This window comes from Anopheles coluzzii, chromosome 3 (assembly GCF_943734685.1).
Source record: "Anopheles coluzzii chromosome 3, AcolN3, whole genome shotgun sequence".
In the NCBI taxonomy this organism is placed as follows: Eukaryota; Metazoa; Arthropoda; class Insecta; order Diptera; family Culicidae; genus Anopheles; species Anopheles coluzzii.
In genome coordinates, this window is record NC_064671.1 from 35,790,560 (window position 1) to 35,808,182 (window position 17,623).

The window sequence follows — 17,623 nt, forward strand, 5'->3', positions numbered from 1 at the left end:
CAGTTTTATTGCAGTTTGAACTGGTTGCAGTTTGTGTCATAAAATTTTGCAATATTATTTTTAATTGATTATAATTTTTCATTATTTACCTTTACCTACCTGCCTCCAAACTTGTGCTAAATTTATGTGAAATAATATTTTCCTTAAATCCACTAATTTGCTTGAAATAAATGCAGCACAGACAAACGTTTCCAAGAGCGAGTCTTTCAACCCTACCACGTAAACAGAGCGATCTTTTGCACAACATGAAATGTCAGTGTAACCGTAAATCAATAAAAAAATAAACAAGCAATAACAGTACAAATTGGTGAAAAGTTTATTGGAAAAAGCTGAATAAATGAAGCAAAAACAGTACAAATGACTGCAGTAATACAGTGTTCAGTAAGATAACGGCATTTCTAAACCTTTCCGACAAAGCTTCAGAGGAGATTTGGTCCTTGTTTTCCCTTGTGCAAGAGTCGCGTAGGGGGTTACCGGCGATTTGATTACATCAGCTGGTGGATCAACGTGCTTGTCTGAAACCTCTTCACCCGCGAACGGGACGGTGTAACGGTGTTTCCATTTGCTGCAGCCCAGCCCAAGCTAGATGACTTCCAAAGCAAGCGAAACAGCGAACGGTAAAACGCCCCGCTCACCGCCAATTCCCAACGCCGTGATCGACCGGAGCGATCGGGAAGGGGATGAGAAGCAGTGGGGCTACGATCTGTACCCGGAGCGGCGGGGCGAGAAGTACAAGCCGAGCTGGGGCCGGGTACTGCTCGGCATGGAGGGTACGGAGAGCCTGGACAAGATTAAGTGCGAACGCAACGTGTACGCTTGCGTGAAGAAAAGCCCCATGGTGAAGCTGATGATGGCTGCGTTGAAATCTTCCGGTTGGTAAGTTCGGCTGCAACGATTGCATCAAATGCGAAACAAGTTTTAACATCTATCTGCATCTTCCCACTCTTTGCTCTTCCAGTGAGATCGATATACGGCGGCACATTGCGTGCGAGGTGTGCGACACATCGGTCAGCGGTGGGTACGATCCGGTACTGAACCAGGTCGTCGTCTGCCAGAACATTGCCCGCAACGAGGGCATCGTGCAGGGTGTGCTGACGCACGAGATGATCCACATGTTCGACTACTGCAACAACAATCTGGACTTTAAAAACATCGACCACCTGGCGTGCACGGAGATCCGGGCGGCCAACCTAACGCACTGCTCGTTCCTGAGCGCCTGTACGCAGGGCGATGCGTCGCCGTTTAAAATCAAGCAAGCACATCAGGTACGGTAGCAGCGTGGGGGTTGCCATTGCGGGGGTTGTAATGTAATCATTTTAATTACATTTTATTCTATATTTGCGCGTGGTAGGACTGTGTTAAAACGAAAGCCCTCAACTCGGTGCTGGCCGTGCGTAAGGTTACGCCGGAGGAGGCGATCGCGGCGGTCGAGCGCGTGTTTCCCAAGTGCTACAACGATCTAGAACCGATCGGGCGCCGGATACGAAGGAACTCCAAGGACATGTACAAAGCGTACATGGAGGGTCCAATGTATGGGTACGATGTGGACTAGCCTAGTTGCGCTTGTTCCCGTTGACGAGGTTGTTCGACTGTTTTAGCATTTTTTTGTTGTTGTTGGAGGTTTGTAAAAGGCAATAAAGTTTTCAGTGGTGTTGAAGTAGTGCGCAACACAGTTGTAGTACATCCAACGTACTTTCGCGATTTTAGCCAAAAGCCATATTGATTTTATTAAACAAACTACATTTCCTTCGAAAAGATAGCAACGGTGTGTCTAAGCTCATAAATTGTTCGACGTTATAGTGGTGGTAGTTGGATTGTCATCGTAGTTGTAATACTCCTCATCGATTGGATCCGTATCTGAAACATGTAAGGAGCACGGATTAGAAACAAAAAACGTCAACAACTTCTTTCCTCTTCCTTCTCACTCCCGAATATAACGGCCGCTATCATTTCACACAAGGCTGGTAAGTATTCACACATCGTGTCGGTCGGGTCTGGGGATTGTGGTGGGTCCTTTTTATAAAAGTAAGTTCCAAATTTGAAATATATCACTTGCGTTGTTTCCCTTGTGGAAGAATAAAACCGAATGATCGGTTAAATTGCATGTACTATTTAAACCTTTGCAGCAATTCGGCCACCGTGATTGCTGCCCCTGTCAAATGAGTGCTCAACCAGGCGAAACAAATCGCGGTGCGTCTGTCCTCCACCGAGGCCGGAAGTAGTAATAATAATCGTTCTTATCTAAATTATGAAATCAGTGATTAATTTCGACGGTTCTTTTTTTTATCTCACAATTCTCTATCTCTGTGCATAAAAGAATGATACGTGTTGTTTTCCTTGGCTACAAAAAGTTCAAGAGCGTGACCCCGAAAAAAGCACGTGTTGCGTGTTGAAAATGCTCCACAAACTTCTTGCTGATGCTACCTGTTTGATATTTATATTGAAAAAGAAATTGGAGTACAGCTCCTGCCAACATTTATCATTTGACCTCCTGACCGATAGGCACCTATGTTCTACCTGTTGCTATTTATAATGAATAATCAAACCCACACCAAACCGTTACCAGCGGTACTTCCGGTTACCGTGGCACGTGCGTCCGGTCAGCTGTATCGTGCGTCGGGTCTCAGCAACAGGTTGTGCGAAGCACGTGGAGTTCGTAACATAGCTTTACATGCCTAGCAACGCAATCGGGCGTTTAGCTACCTTGGTTACCAAATATTTATCGAAATCGATCGATTTAGTCGCTCATCGAGCAAAATCCTAGTAAACTGGGTAGTTTAGTCGAACGCTAACTGTCATCGTGTCCGGACGCTTTCCGGAAGTGTGCCGTTGATGAGCGGTGTTTTATCTTGTAAAAGAAATTGTGTTTTTGATATTTGTATGGTGTTTTTTTAATGAGTTTTTAGTGATTCGTGCCCGTTTTGCATGGTGAAATAAGGTAAGATGACAGTACATTACGTATTTTTTCTTTTACAATGCTGGAAATAGGTAGACGAAGAATAATTACAATTTTCAAATCTTTCCGAACTCTTCTTCGAACTTCTGCACGATTTGAACTTTTGAAATTCCAATATAGAATACACAAGAGGTTTTGTGGCATTTTTCTCGTTTTAAAAATGGTTTAAGCCCAATTCTTCTTTCTCTGGTGGAAAAATTTTCACCAACGCCCAGTGCCTGTTATTTTCCACAAACCATAGCAACCTGTTTACCATCAAGCTCTGGGGGTAGCAGCGTAATCCGTTGCCAACAATTCCTTGACATTGATATTTGGAGCAGTGGTATTGCCGGAAACCAACAGCTGTTCCTTCAGTATACATTCCCCCACTGGGGTCGTTGTACCCCATTTCTCGGAATCGATTTATTTGCCGCATCAAACACACAAACTCTACCGCTTCCTCCCCTTTTTTGCTTTCTAGCACGCCAATGAAACCCAGCACGGATCGCAGGGCGTCGGCCCCGGTTCGCAAGCGCACGCAAGATGGCACAATGGCTGCACGTGCTGCCGGCGGCAGTTCGGAAGCAGCCGGACCCTCGGGCCTGCTGCGGATCAATCGCCGTGCCCATCCGGAACACAACACGAAACAGATCTGGCGCGAATTGAACATGCCGACGGATTGCGATTTTCTTGGCCCGAACGTGTTCAGCCTGCCGGAGAAGCTGTTGCGCCACAGTACGAAGATGCGTCCGTCCCCGTTGGCACGGCCCAAACCGGACCGGAATGCGGATAAAAAGAGTAGGAACTCTTATCAGACAAAGATTTGGTTATAAATTCATTAATTGTTTCTGTTTTATTGGCTCAAAGAGATTCGCTCCTACACCGCACTGCGCAAAGATCGCGAAGACTTCCGCCGACGGCTGGTGCGGCTGATCGTGCGCAAGGAGCACGAGCGGGACGATCCGGAAAACACGTTCCCGAACGTGGAGGAGCGGGAAATGCTGCGGTACTATCACTACATCCGGCATGGCATTGATACGGTGCATGTGTCGCCGATCGATAAGCGTGTGCTGCAGCGCATTCTGCGCCTCATACCGAAGAATTTGACCCGCTGGAAGCAGCCGCTGCGCGATATTATCGGTGAGATTAAGGAAGACTACTCGTTTGCCGTGCGCAAGGCGGTGGTAGACTTTGTGCTGGGCGACGCAATGACCAAGTACGCACGGAAGGAAGAGATCACGCCGGGCCGGTTGGAAATTAAGGAGCTGCGGTTGAAGTGGAAACACCGGTACGATGAAAATCAGGCCAAGATTAAGCGGAATCTGTTCTCGATCAACGCGTGCTCGGAGCAGATCCTTGAGCTGTGGGATACGACCTTCAAGAAGATGCTGCTGGTAAACGTGCAGGAACTGGTGGCGAAAGGGGAAGCGTACGATTTGACCGAGTTTACGGTGAGTAAGCAATCGAGATTTTGGAGTCCTTTTTTGGGGCCACGTACATCTAACAATGATATCTATGCGCCTTGTTTATTTGCTTTTAGTCCACGGTGAACCAACAAATTGAAGAAACGAGACTAACGCTATCGGAAAAATGGTACGGTGCAATCAAGACGATCTTTCAGAAAGGCATCAAGAAGAAGCTCATCCCGGATGATTCGAAGCCGAAGATGTTGAAGAAGTTCTTCAACTCTTTAGCGACGCTGATGACGAGACAGCTGCAAAACCTGTGCATTAGTAGCATTGAATCGTACACGCACTACATCTGTGATGTTGGGGTAATTCATCTGCTTTGTCTAACGATTTTGATATGTCAATATGTGAGATTACAATGTTAAATTTTTGGGGTCTTTTTTGCAGCGCTCAAACCAAGGATTTCGGCTGACGATTCTGTTGGAAAATCAAGACACGCTCTCGTTCATACCGAGCTTTCCGAGGTTTCAGATTGAGATATTGAAGATTATCGATAACATTGTAAAATCAGTTAAAAGTTTCCAGCGGATCGAACGGCAAATCTATCCCGATCTACCTTGTCCGCATGAAACGCTGAGGGTTTGTCACTATTACGCCTCGATTTAGTTTTAGTTCAAATTAATTCCTTTTTTCCTCTCAAAATAGCCTGAAATTCCGCCGGAAGTGATTAACGTTTGCAAGGAGAAAATCCACGATGTGCTCGAGGAGCAACGCATCGGGCCGGAGCTGCGCATGCAGGACTTTGACAACTACATGACGCTGATGAACGGGTCCGACATCGACGACATCGAGCGGTTCATGGCGAAGCGGCCCAGCTTCGAGGAGTACTGCACGTACATACAGCGCTACAAAAAGATGGAAAATGAGGTGGCGCGCGAAATCTACGGCGTGGTGTCGATGGGTTTCTACGAGTTTCATCGCGAGGGGCTGATCGACACGCTCGAGGGTTCGGCGAAGTACATGCAGGACGCACTGATCGAGCAGATGACGAAAGATCAGCAGAACGGGGCGCAGCAGCTGGCGGTCGAGTATGAGGCGATTTCGACGAAGGTCATCACCATCCCGAAGGATACGGTGGAGCTGATGACGTTGAAGGCGTACGCGATACGGATGGAGGAGACGACGATACCGGAGATGGAGGAGCGGCTGAAGAAGAATCTGCACCATCTGCTGTACCTGACGGACTATACGATCTTTACGCCGCTGCAGATCAAGCAGAACAACAACACGTTCCAGTGGTACATGAAGATGCCGACCATCTTCCAGGACCACAAGAACATCATCGCGGAGAAGGTGATTGAGTATCAGGACGCGCTGAAGCGCCGCATCGAGAGCTTCCGGCGCGACCTGGAGCTGTTCTGGCAGCAGGTGAAGGAGTACGACTCGTGGGGTGACATTAAGAATCTGCAGAAGTACAAGAAGAAGGCGACGGCACTGGACAACAAGCTGGTGGCGGCGATGGAAAAGATTGACCACATCAATGAGGAGGAGACGGCGTACGGGTGGGAGCTGTCCCAGTACCCGATCCGCAAGCAGTGCCACGATAAGCTGGCCCCGTACAAGCAGCTGTACGATGCGGGGCAGGAGTTTATGGACAAGCACGATCTGTGGATGCACTCGCAGGTGGGAATGCACGATCCGGAGCAGATCGACGATACGGTCGGGTTGCTCTACCGGACGGTGTACAAGCTGGAGAAGCATTTTTCCGATTCGTATCAAACGCAACGCTTGGCGCATGATGTGAGTGTGCGGGGTCTTTTATTCGTCTTTGAGAGGCTGCTTTGGTCACGATTTGCCTTTTATTCAATTTCAGATCAAGACCCGAATCGATCAGTTCAAGACACACTTGCCGATTGTGCAGACGCTGGGCAACCCTGGTATGAAGGAACGGCACTGGGAACAGGTGTCGGAAATCATTGGATTCCCTATACGCATTTCGGCCGAGCTGACGCTGGAGCGTGTGATCGATTATGGACTGGATGACTACATCCAGCGATTTGAAACCATCTCGGAGAGTGCGACCAAGGAGAACAACCTAGAGAAGGCAATGATCAAGATGGTAAACGAGTGGAGTGATATGTCGTTCGTGGTGCTGCCGTACCGAGACACGGGCACCTACATCCTGGCGGCGATCGATGACATCCAGGTGCTGCTGGACGATCACATCATCAAGACGCAGACGATGAAGAGTTCGCTGTACATTAAGCCGTTCGAAAAAGATATCATGTAAGTATGGTCGCTAATCCTCCAAACTTCCCAAACTTGGTAAGATGATATGATACGCAAATGTAATACACCACTACCTGTCCAGCGCCTGGGAGAAGAAGCTGATGCTGCTGCAGGACATACTGGATGATTGGCTGAAGGTGCAGGCGACCTGGATGTACCTGGAGCCGATCTTTTCGAGCCCGGACATACAGTCGCAGATGCCGGAAGAGGGTCGCCGGTTCAGTGCGGTCGACAAGATCTGGAAGGATCTGATGAAGTCGGTGCAGGCCGACACGAAGGTTTTGGTGGTGCTGGAAATAGACAAAATGTCGGAGAAGCTGAAGAAATCGTACGGCCTGCTGGAGGTGATCCAGAAGGGGCTGAACGAGTATCTGGAGAAGAAGCGGCTTTACTTTCCCCGCTTCTTCTTCCTGTCGAACGACGAGCTGCTGGAGATTCTGTCCGAAACGAAGGATCCGACCCGCGTCCAGCCGCACCTGAAGAAGTGTTTCGAGGGCATTGCGTCGCTTAACTTTACCGAAGCGCTCGACATTACGATGATGCGCTCGAGCGAGGGCGAAGAGGTGGACCTGGTGGAGGAGGTGTCCACCAGCAAGGCGAAGGGCCAGGTGGAGAAGTGGCTGCTCGATTTGGAGCACTCGATGAAAAAGAGCATCCACCTGAAGGTGGGCAAATCGTACGAGGCGTACACGGAGACGGAACGCCACAAGTGGGTGCTGATGTGGCCGGGCCAGTGCATCCAGTGCATTTCGTGCGCGTTCTGGACGCTCGAGACTACGATGTGCTTTGATAGTGAAGATCCGCTGGCCGCGCTGGAAGAGTATCTGGAGACGTGCAAGGTGCAGATCTCGTTCATAGTGGATTTGGTGCGCGGAAAGCTGGCGATGCAGAATCGGCTTACGCTGGGCGCACTGGTTGTGCTGGATGTGCACGCGCGCGACGTACTGCTGGACATGATCGAGCAGAAGACGACCCAAGTGGACGATTTCAACTGGTTGGCCCAGTTCCGGTACTACTTTGAGGAGCAGAACCTGGCGACCCGCATGATCAACTCCACGCTGATGTACGGGTATGAGTATTTGGGCAATACGGCGCGGCTGGTGATAACACCGCTGACCGATCGCTGCTTCCGGACGCTGTTCGGCGCGCTGCATCTCCATCTGGGCGGAGCCCCCGAAGGTCCAGCCGGGACGGGCAAGACGGAGACGACCAAAGATTTGGCGAAAGCCGTCGCGAAGCAGTGTGTAGTGTTCAACTGCTCCGATGGGTTGGACTACATCGCGCTGGGCAAGTTTTTCAAGGGCCTCGCGTCCTGCGGCGCCTGGTCGTGCTTTGACGAGTTTAATCGCATCGATCTGGAGGTGCTGTCGGTGGTGGCACAGCAAATTTTAACCATCCAGCGGGGCATCAACTCCGGCTCGCCGACGATGGTGTTCGAGGGCACGACGCTCAATCTCGACCCGAGCTGTGCCGTGTTTATCACGATGAACCCGGGCTATGCGGGCCGTTCGGAGCTGCCGGACAATTTGAAGGCACTGTTCCGGTCGGTCGCAATGATGGTGCCGGACTATGTGCTCATCTCGGAGATTGAGCTGTACGCGTACGGGTTTTTGAACGCGAAGCCGCTCGCGGTGAAGATCGTCGCCACGTATCGGCTCTGCTCGGAGCAGCTGAGCTCGCAGCCCCACTACGACTACGGAATGCGGGCGGTCAAATCGGTACTGAAGGCGGCCGGCGCACTGAAGCTCCGCTACCCGGACGAATCGGAAGACATATTGGTGCTGCGGTCCATTAAGGATGTAAATTTGGCGAAATTCCTCAACCAAGATGTGCCACTGTTCCAGGGCATCATCTCGGACCTGTTTCCGGGCGTGGTGCTGCCGAAGCCGGACTACGCAGTGTTCGATGCCGCGGTGGAGAAGGCGTGCGAGAAGAACAACAAGCAGTTCACGCCCTTCTTCCTGGAGAAGGTGCAGCAGCTGTACGAGATGATTGTAGTGCGACACGGGCTGATGATCGTGGGACCACCGCTGGGCGGCAAAACGACCGCGTACCGCGTGCTGGCGGAAGCGCTGGCTACGATTGAGGAGCTGGGCGAGATGGGCGAGCATCGGGCACAGTACACGGTGATGAACCCGAAGGCGATTACGATGGGCCAGCTGTACGGACAGTTCGATCCGGTGTCGCACGAGTGGAGCGATGGCATACTGGCGGTAAGCTATCGGCACTATGCGCAGAGCACGAGCACGGATCGCAAGTGGCTAATATTCGATGGGCCGGTCGACGCGATCTGGATCGAGAACATGAACACGGTGCTGGACGACAACAAGAAGCTGTGCCTGATGTCGGGCGAAATCATACAGCTGTCGTCGACGACGAACCTCATCTTCGAGGTGATGGATCTGGATGCCGCCTCGCCGGCCACGGTGTCGCGCTGCGGCATGATCTACATGGAGCCCAGCTCGCTGGGCTGGGAGCCGGTGCTGGAGTCGTGGAAGAACACGCTCCCGCCGGCCCTCCACTCGATGAACAAGCAGGTGATCACGCAGATGTTTCACCGCTTCTGCCCGATGCTGCTGTGGTTCGTGCGCCGGGGCGGCGGACTGCGCGAGATGATGCCGACCAGCGACTCGAACCTGGTGCTGTCGGTGATGCATCTGTTCGACTGCTTCATGGACGACTACCGGAACGAGGCGTACATGAAGGCGGTGTCGGAGGTGGACGTGCGGGCGCAGCTCGAGGGGGTGTTCTTCTTTTCCTGCATTTGGGCTATTGGCGGGCCGCTCGAAACCGACAGCCGGGGCAAGTTTAGCGAGCTCTTCCGCGCACTGACGGAGAAAGTGTTTCCGCCCGAGCTGAACGAGAAGTTCCGCATACCGGAGCATCTGCAGGTGCAGCCGCTCTCGAAGCCATTCATCTTCCAGATCCCGAAGGGCGGCACCGTCTTCGACTACCGCTTCACCAAGGAGGGCAAGGGCAAGTGGCGCCCGTGGGCCGAGGAGATCGGCCAGAGCACCAGCATCCAGCGGGACGTGCCGGTGAATCAGGTGATCGTGCCGACGATCGAAACGATACGCATCGGTGCACTGCTGGAGCTGCTGGTGCAGCACGGCAAGTGTTTGCTGCTGGTGGGACCCACCGGCACCGGGAAGAGCGTCTACACGATCGACTTTCTGCTGAAGCGCAACGATACGAACGTGTTTAAGCCGCTGCTGATAAGCTTCTCGGCGCAGACGACCGCCAACCAGGTGCAGGACATCATCATGTCGAAGCTGGACAAGCGGCGCAAGGGTGTGTTCGGGCCGCCGCTCGGCAAGAAGTGCGTCGTGTTCATCGACGACGTGTCGATGCCGCTGAAGGAAACGTACGGTGCGCAGCCACCGATCGAGATAGTGCGCATGTGGCTGGATCATTGTTTGTGGTATGACCGGAAGGACGTGACGGCGATGAAGCTGGTCGATCTGCAGCTGATGTGCGCGATGGGACCGCCGAGCACGGGCAACACGGTCTCGCCCCGGTTCTCGCAGCACTTCAACGCGATCGCGCTGGACGAGTTCGACGATCAGACGCTGATCGGCATCTTCAGCAAGATCGTGCTGTGGCATCTAGATACGCGGGGCTTCTCGAAAGAGTTTGACCCGTGCATCGATGAGATCGTACTGTCGACGCTTCAGATTTATCGCCAGGCGCGTGCCATCCTGCTGCCGACGCCGGCCAAATGCCACTATCTCTTCAATCTGCGCGACTTTTCGCGCGTCATCCAGGGTGTGCTGCTGTCCGTGCCGGAGGGCACGGAAACGCTCAACAGCATGCGGCGGTTGTGGGCGCACGAGATACTGCGTGTGTACGGCGATCGGCTGGTAGACGACAGCGACCGCGAGTGGCTGTTCGAGGAGCTGTGCACCGTGATACGCGAGTACATGAAGGAGGATCCGAAGGATCTGTTCGATCGGTTTGTGGAAGGGAACGAGCTGACGGAAACGTCGCTGCGAGCGCTGATGTTCTGTGACTTCACAAACCCGAAGGCAGACACGAAGCTGTACCTGGAGGTGATGGATATTGAGGAGCTGAGCTTTGTGGTCGAGTCGTACCTGGTGGAGTACAACAACATGTCGAAGAAGCCGATGTCGCTGGTACTGTTCCGGTTTGCGATCGAGCATCTGTCCCGGATCTGTCGCATTATTAAGCAGCCGCGCAGCCATGCGCTGCTGGTTGGGGTCGGGGGGTCCGGTCGACAGTCGCTGGCCCGCATTGCATCCCATATATGTTCGTACGAGCTCTACCAGGTATGCGCATCGGCCTGCATGAATTGCCGTGTCTGTTGAACTGTTGATTATTGTCGCCTTGCGTCTTCTCTCAGGTTGAGATATCACGCCAGTACGGCATGACGGAGTGGCGTGAGGATATGAAGAACCTGCTGAAGAAAGTGTGCGGCTCCGATCAGCACATCTGCTTCCTGTTCACAGACACGCAGATCAAGGAGGAAGGATTTCTGGAGGACATTAACAACCTGCTCAACTCGGGAGAAATTCCCAATCTCTTCACTAACGAGGAAAAATCGGAAATTATCGAGAAGATGCGGCAGATGGATCGTCAGAAGGAGAAGAGTCAGCAGACGGATGGTAGTTTGGTGGCTCTGTTCAATCTGTTTGTTACTGTAAGTCTCTAGCTGAAGAACTGAAGGGTCTTCGGCGCAGGCGAAAGTACATTGCATCACTCCATTGCAGATCATACGAGATCAGCTGCATATCGTGCTGTCAATGTCACCGATCGGTGATGCCTTCAGGAACAGGGTTCGCAAGTTTCCCTCGGTCGTGAACTGCTGTACGATCGACTGGTTCCAACCGTGGCCTAAAGATGCACTAACAGCGGTCGCAACCAAGTTTTTGTCCACGGTGGAGATGACCGACATGGAGCGTCAGTGTTGTATCGATATGTGCATGGAGTTCCACACCACCACCCAGCAGCTGTCGGATGAGTTCCTGTTGCGACTGAAACGCTACAACTACGTCACACCGACCTCGTATCTGGAGATGATCCACACTTTCAAGACACTGCTCGACAAGAAGCGCACGTATGTGACGATCTCTGGTGTCCTGTTTCCAGTTCCAAATACTTGCTTTTTTGCTTTTTTCTTCTTTACAGCGAGGTGCTGACGGGGAAAAATCGTTACCTGACCGGGTTGAAGCAGCTGGAGATTGCGGCCCAACAGATCGGTGTAATGCAGGAGCAGCTCGAGGCAGTACAGCCGCAGATGAAGATCGCCGCCGAAACCGTTGCCCATCAGATGGCCAAAGTGCAGGCCGATAGTGAGGTAGCGGCCGAGCAGAAGCAGATGGTGGAAAAGGATGAAGCGGCCGCCCAAGAGCAGGCGGCAGCAGCGAACGCTATCAAGGAGGTGTGCGATGCGAAGCTGGCAGATGCAATGCCCATTTTGGATGCGGCCATGGAGGCACTGAACACACTCACGCCCGCTGACATTACGATTGTAAAGACGATGAAAAGTCCTCCGATTGGGGTGAAGGTGGTGATGGAGGCGGTTTGCATCCTGAAGGATCTAAAGCCGGATCGGGTGCAGAACCCATCTGGGATGGGCATGGTCGAGGACTACTGGGGTCCATCGAAGCGTGTACTGGGGGATATTAAATTCATGGACGGGTTGCTTAACTTCGACAAGGACGACATCCCGCCGAAGGTGATACAGAAGCTGGAGGAGCGCGTCTTCACGAACGAAAACTTCGACCCGGAGAAGGTGAAGGCGGCATCGACGGCAGCGGAAGGGTTGTGCAAGTGGGTGATAGCAATCGCAAAATACGACAAGGTGGCGAAGGAGATTGCACCGAAAAAGGCGGCTCTTGCGGAAGCACAGGCCAGCTACAATGTAAGGAATTCAAGGCGTTTCACTCGTTGTTTCCACCATGTTCTGTAACGAATTTTTCTTCTTCTGTCTCCCCATTTAAGTCTGCAATGACGATACTGAACGCAAAGCTGGAGCAACTGCGCATTGTCGAAGAAAACCTTGCCGATCTTCAGCGCAAGCTAGACGAACAGATTGCTCAGCACGCGAAGCTGCAGGCGAATGTGGAGCTGTGCATGAAGAAGCTCGAGCGTGCAACGGAGATTATTACCGGGCTGGGCGGTGAGAAGGATCGATGGCAAACGGCTGCCGACACGCTGGCCCTGATCTACGACACACTGACGGGGGATGTCCTGATTGCGTCAGGGATCGTTGCGTACCTCGGACCGTTCACGATGCAGTTTCGGGCACAGCAAATCGCCCAGTGGATCGAACGGTGTACGGATCGTGGGATTATCTGTTCACCCGACTTCCAACTCGTCAACGTGCTGGGCAATCCGGTGGACATTCGGGCGTGGAACATCTTCGGACTGCCGAGTGATGCGTTTTCCGTCGAAAGTGCCATCATAATTCAGTAAGAATTCAATGGCTTCGTTTTCTTATAGGATTTGTGCAGAGATCCTTTTAGATATTGGATTCCGTTTGGAGAAGCAGCTTGTGTAGTCTACTAATTAGTTGTGAACAATGTAATGTAATTTTTCTTCCCTCTTTTTTGTTTTTAGCAACGCTCGTCGCTGGCCACTAATGATCGATCCCCAGGGGCAAGCAAACAAGTGGGTACGCAACATGGAGAAAGCCAACCGCATTTGCATCATCCGCCTGACGCAGCCCGACTATACGCGTGTCCTCGAGAACGCCATCCAGTTCGGGCTGCCCGTGCTGCTAGAAAACGCCGGCGAAGAGATCGAACCCATGCTGGAGCCGATACTGCTCAAGCAGATCTTCCGCCAGGGCGGCACCATGTGTATCAAGCTCGGTGATTCCATCATCGAGTACAACGATTCGTTCAAGTTTTACATCACCACGAAACTGCGCAGCCCTCACTATCTGCCCGAAATTGCGGTCAAGGTGACGCTGCTCAACTTTATGATCACCCAAACGGGGCTGCAGGATCAGCTCCTCTCCATAACGGTAGCGCGCGAGCGGCCCGACCTGGAGACGGAGAAAAACTCGCTGATCGTGCAGGGGGCGGAGAACAAGCGGCAGCTGCAGGAGATCGAGGACAAGATCCTGCAGGTGCTGTCGTCCGAGGGGAACATCCTCGAGGACGAGACGGCCGTGTCGGTCCTAAGCTCGTCGAAAACGCTGGCGAACGAGATCAACGAGAAGCAAATCATTGCCGAGGTGACCGAGCGTCAGATCGATGTGGCCCGGCTGCAGTACACACCGATCGCGGCCCACTCGACGGTGCTGTTCTTCACGATCGCGGACCTGGCCTGCATCGATCCGATGTATCAGTACAGCCTGTCCTGGTTCGTGAACCTGTTCACCGCGGCTATCGACAATACCGAGAAGGTGGACGAGGTCCCAGCACGGTTGGAGGACCTTAGGACCTACTTCACGTACAGTCTGTACGAGAACATCTGCCGGAGTTTGTTCGAGAAGGATAAGATACTGTTTTCGCTACTGCTCGCTACCAATTTGCAGCAGGACGCTGGGCAGCTTGGGGCGGCTGAGCTGATGTTTCTGCTTACGGGGGGTGTTGGGTTGGACAATCCGGATCCGAATCCGGCTGGGGGATGGTTGCCGGACAAGAATTGGGACGAGCTGTGCCGGTTGACGGTGTCGTTCGAGGCGTTTGGGGCGCTGAAAGAGCATGTGGTGAAGAATTTGGGTAGCTGGAAGCAGTACTTTGATGATTATACGCCTCATGAAGCGCCCATTCCGGAACCGTGGAACACGAAATTGACGCCGTTTCAGAAGTTGCTGGTACTGCGGTGTTTCCGGGCGGATAAGCTCGTTCCAGCGATTGAGCTGTACGTGGCGAGTAAGTAAAATGTTAAGTGTTTCCTATCTGAAATGTCGAGTGTGAGGTTGTAAGAGGGATTCTGAACCCTCAGAAGAATAGGAGTAACAAACTTATTTGTGAGCAGGGGATTGGTTATTTTTCTTGGGTCCCCTTGTGAAATCGGAGCCCCCAGCGGCCGCCTAGTTTGCTTAGTGCATAATCCCTGGTTTTGAGTTGTAAAAGGAAGTCAAAATGATCGTCTTATTCCTATTCCCTACTCCAGAAACGATGGAACCAAAGTACGTCGAACCTCCGGCCTTCAACTTGGGTGCATCGTACGACGAATCCAACTGCTGCGTGCCGCTCATCTTCGTGCTAACACCCGGCACCGACCCCACCGCAACACTGATCAAGTTTGCCGACTCGCAAGGACTCGGCGCAAACCGCCTCTTCTCCCTATCGCTCGGCCAAGGTCAGGGCCCGATCGCGACCAAAATGATCGATGAGGGCACCAAGTTCGGTAACTGGGTTCTGCTGCAAAACTGCCACCTGGCCCAGAGCTGGATGCCGACGCTCGAGAAGATTTGCGAAAGCTTCCAGCCGGACACAACCCATCCCGACTTCCGGCTGTGGCTCACCTCCTACCCGACGGAGCACTTCCCGGTGGTGGTGTTGCAGAACGGAATCAAGATTACCAATGAGCCGCCGAAGGGGCTGCGCATGAACGTGACGCGCTCGTTCATGAGCGACCCGATCTCGAACGTGGAGTGGTTCGAGGCGTGCAAGCAGCCGGCCAACTTTAAGAAGCTGCTGTTTAGCCTGTGCTTCTTCCACGGCATCGTGCAGGAGCGGCGCCAGTTCGGGCCGATCGGGTGGAACATACCGTACGAGTTTAATGAGACCGATCTGAGCATCAGCCTGACGCAGCTGCGGATGTTTTTGGACGAGTACGAGGAGGTGCCGTATGTGGCGCTGCGCTACCTGACGGGCGAGTGCAACTATGGCGGGCGGGTGACGGACGATTGGGATCGGCGGTGTCTGAACACGATACTGGGCCGGTTCTATACGGCCGCGGTGGTGGAGGATGCCGATTACATATTTGACGAGGCGGGCCTGTACCCGGTGCCGGAGCTGAAGGAGCACGAAGAGTTCGTGACGTTCATCCGGGAGCTGCCGATCATTGCCCGGCCGGGCGTGTTTGGGCTGCACGAGAATGCGGACATTATCAAGGACCAGAAAGAGACGGACACACTGCTGGCCAGTGCACTTAAGACGCAGGTATGTGTGACGCGTTTGGCTGATGCTTTTAGCAATTCATAACGACCCAAACTTCCTTACTTGATGCTAAATCCAAAAGGATCGTACGGTAAGTATGGGGGATATTGAAGTTTATTTGGGGTCCAAGGGAGTTCGAGGTAAACAACAGTGAGTATAGGGACTGTAAGTCCTCACAACACGTTTAATGTAAGAGACTTTAGACGTCTTTTGACGTCTTTATGTGTTAGTTAAAACACATTTTTAATACTATTTTCCAAATCCAATGCTACCTCTCAACCTCAAACCGTTTCCCTTAGGATTTGCTGCAAATGAAGGTAAAGTATGAGCTGGGTTGGAAAGTTAAAAGTGATGTAACAATTGCTTAAAATTATTTATAAAATCAACATAATTTTATATTCCCTTTTTGATTGGCTTCTAAATCTCTCATTGGATCTTTTTAATCAATTGGCAATTGACAGATTCTTGAGGATCTGAAGGTTTGTATAAAATTTGAATGAAGAATTATTACTTTAATTTATTTCAAAGTCTAAATTGGATTAAAATTGTATTATGATTTTGTATAGAATTTCGAATTCCTCGATCATTAATTGCCTTTCAATCGTTGCAGAACACATCGACCGGTGTGTTCAAGGAGACGCCCGCCGAGCTGGTCATTCGTGTGTCGACCGATATGTTGAAGCGCCTGCCGGCGGAATTCGATCGTGAAGCGGCACTGGAGAAGTATCCTACCGATTATCATCAGGTGCTTTCGATTGGTATTTTACGCTGACTGTACTCCACTAAAACCCCAAAAACCCCTTCCACCCCTTCCAGAGCATGAACACGGTGCTGGTGCAGGAGATGGTGCGGTTCAACAATCTGCTCATCTGCATCCGGAGCAGCCTGCAGACGGCCCGGAAAGCGATGCAGGGACTGGTCGCCATGTCGCCCACCGTCGAGGAGGTGGTCAGTGCCGTACTGATTGGCAAAATTCCTTCCGTGTGGGCGAAACGATCCTACCCTAGCCTGAAACCGCTTGGCTCGTACATTGTGGACTTTATCGCGCGGCTTGAATTTCTCCAGCAGTGGTACGACGAAGGGCCGCCGGCCACCTTCTGGGTGTCCGGATTTTTCTTCACCCAGGCGTTTCTAACCGGCGCTCAGCAAAACTTTGCCCGCAAGTACGTCATACCGATCGATCTGCTCGTGTTCGACAACGAGGTGTTGCGCGAGACGGACATTACCGAACCGCCGGAGGATGGGGTGTACGTGTACGGACTGTTCCTGGAGGGGACCCGCTGGGACAGGGAGAAGGGCTATCTGCAGGAGTCCATTCCGCGGGTGCTTTTCGACACCGTGCCCTACGTGAGTACACGGACGGATTCTTCAAGGTTGAGGAGAAGTGATTGAGTGATTTCATTTAATACTGTTGCTCGATTTTTAGATCCTACTCAAACCGATGAAGAAAGATGACTTTGTACCACGGCACACGTACCGGTGTCCAGTTTACAAGACGGCGGAACGGCGCGGCACACTCTCGACGACCGGTCACAGTACAAACTTTGTCATAGCGCTGCTGCTAAACTGTGATCCGAACGTTAGGACGGACCACTGGGTTATGCGCGGGGCGGCTATGCTGTGTCAGCTTAGTCACTAACCGGTTTGACCTTCGTGGATGGAAGTGGCACGGTATACATGGTACAAATGAAGGTATTTCCTAGCTTTTTTTTCTATCCCCTCTTCCGTCATTGCTTGGCGTGAGAATGGTGGTGGAATTTAAATTAACGGGGATTTTCCCATCAAACTATTACTGACGTATTTTGGAAACGGCGTTTAAATTCCATATTGAAATTAAAATAGTATCATCTACTACTTTTTGAAATTTTTGTCACATTCCCAATATTTAATATTCAAATATTTTAATAAAA

The 17,623-nt window shown here is 51.9% G+C and overlaps 2 protein-coding genes across 2 annotated transcripts; both read left to right on the top strand.

The window, feature by feature from the left end:
- Positions 1 to 259: 259 nt before the first annotated feature.
- On the top strand, positions 260 to 1,681 carry LOC120958681 (mitochondrial inner membrane protease ATP23 homolog). Its single transcript, XM_040381640.2, has 3 exons — positions 260 to 876; positions 959 to 1,265; positions 1,352 to 1,681. Exons 1-3 carry the CDS (start codon positions 587 to 589, stop codon positions 1,550 to 1,552), a joined length of 798 nt encoding a protein of 265 aa, XP_040237574.2. The 5' UTR covers positions 260 to 586; the 3' UTR covers positions 1,553 to 1,681.
- Positions 1,682 to 2,795: 1,114 nt separating this feature from the next.
- LOC120959984 (dynein axonemal heavy chain 7) lies at positions 2,796 to 17,599 on the top strand. Its single transcript, XM_040383827.2, has 17 exons — positions 2,796 to 2,938; positions 3,417 to 3,733; positions 3,803 to 4,386; positions 4,476 to 4,709; positions 4,792 to 4,983; positions 5,050 to 6,144; positions 6,218 to 6,630; positions 6,716 to 10,919; positions 10,994 to 11,290; positions 11,361 to 11,707; positions 11,779 to 12,514; positions 12,595 to 13,064; positions 13,213 to 14,477; positions 14,722 to 15,716; positions 16,324 to 16,458; positions 16,530 to 17,060; positions 17,140 to 17,599. Exons 2-17 carry the CDS (start codon positions 3,424 to 3,426, stop codon positions 17,350 to 17,352), a joined length of 12,021 nt encoding a protein of 4,006 aa, XP_040239761.2. The 5' UTR covers positions 2,796 to 2,938; positions 3,417 to 3,423; the 3' UTR covers positions 17,353 to 17,599.
- Positions 17,600 to 17,623: the final 24 nt, after the last annotated feature.

Excerpts from the sequence above, each read along its gene's own strand:
- LOC120958681 (XM_040381640.2), top strand. The coding sequence starts at position 587 with ATGACTTCCAAAGCAAGCGAAACAGCGAACGGTAAAACGCCCCGCTCA. Across the intron at positions 877-958 it reads GCGTTGAAATCTTCCGGTTG|TGAGATCGATATACGGCGGC; the intron begins GTAAGTTCGGCT and ends TTGCTCTTCCAG. Across the intron at positions 1,266-1,351 it reads AAATCAAGCAAGCACATCAG|GACTGTGTTAAAACGAAAGC; the intron begins GTACGGTAGCAG and ends TGCGCGTGGTAG.
- LOC120959984 (XM_040383827.2), top strand. The coding sequence starts at position 3,424 with ATGAAACCCAGCACGGATCGCAGGGCGTCGGCCCCGGTTCGCAAGCGC. Across the intron at positions 10,920-10,993 it reads GTTCGTACGAGCTCTACCAG|GTTGAGATATCACGCCAGTA; the intron begins GTATGCGCATCG and ends GTCTTCTCTCAG. Across the intron at positions 16,459-16,529 it reads ATCCTACCGATTATCATCAG|AGCATGAACACGGTGCTGGT; the intron begins GTGCTTTCGATT and ends CACCCCTTCCAG.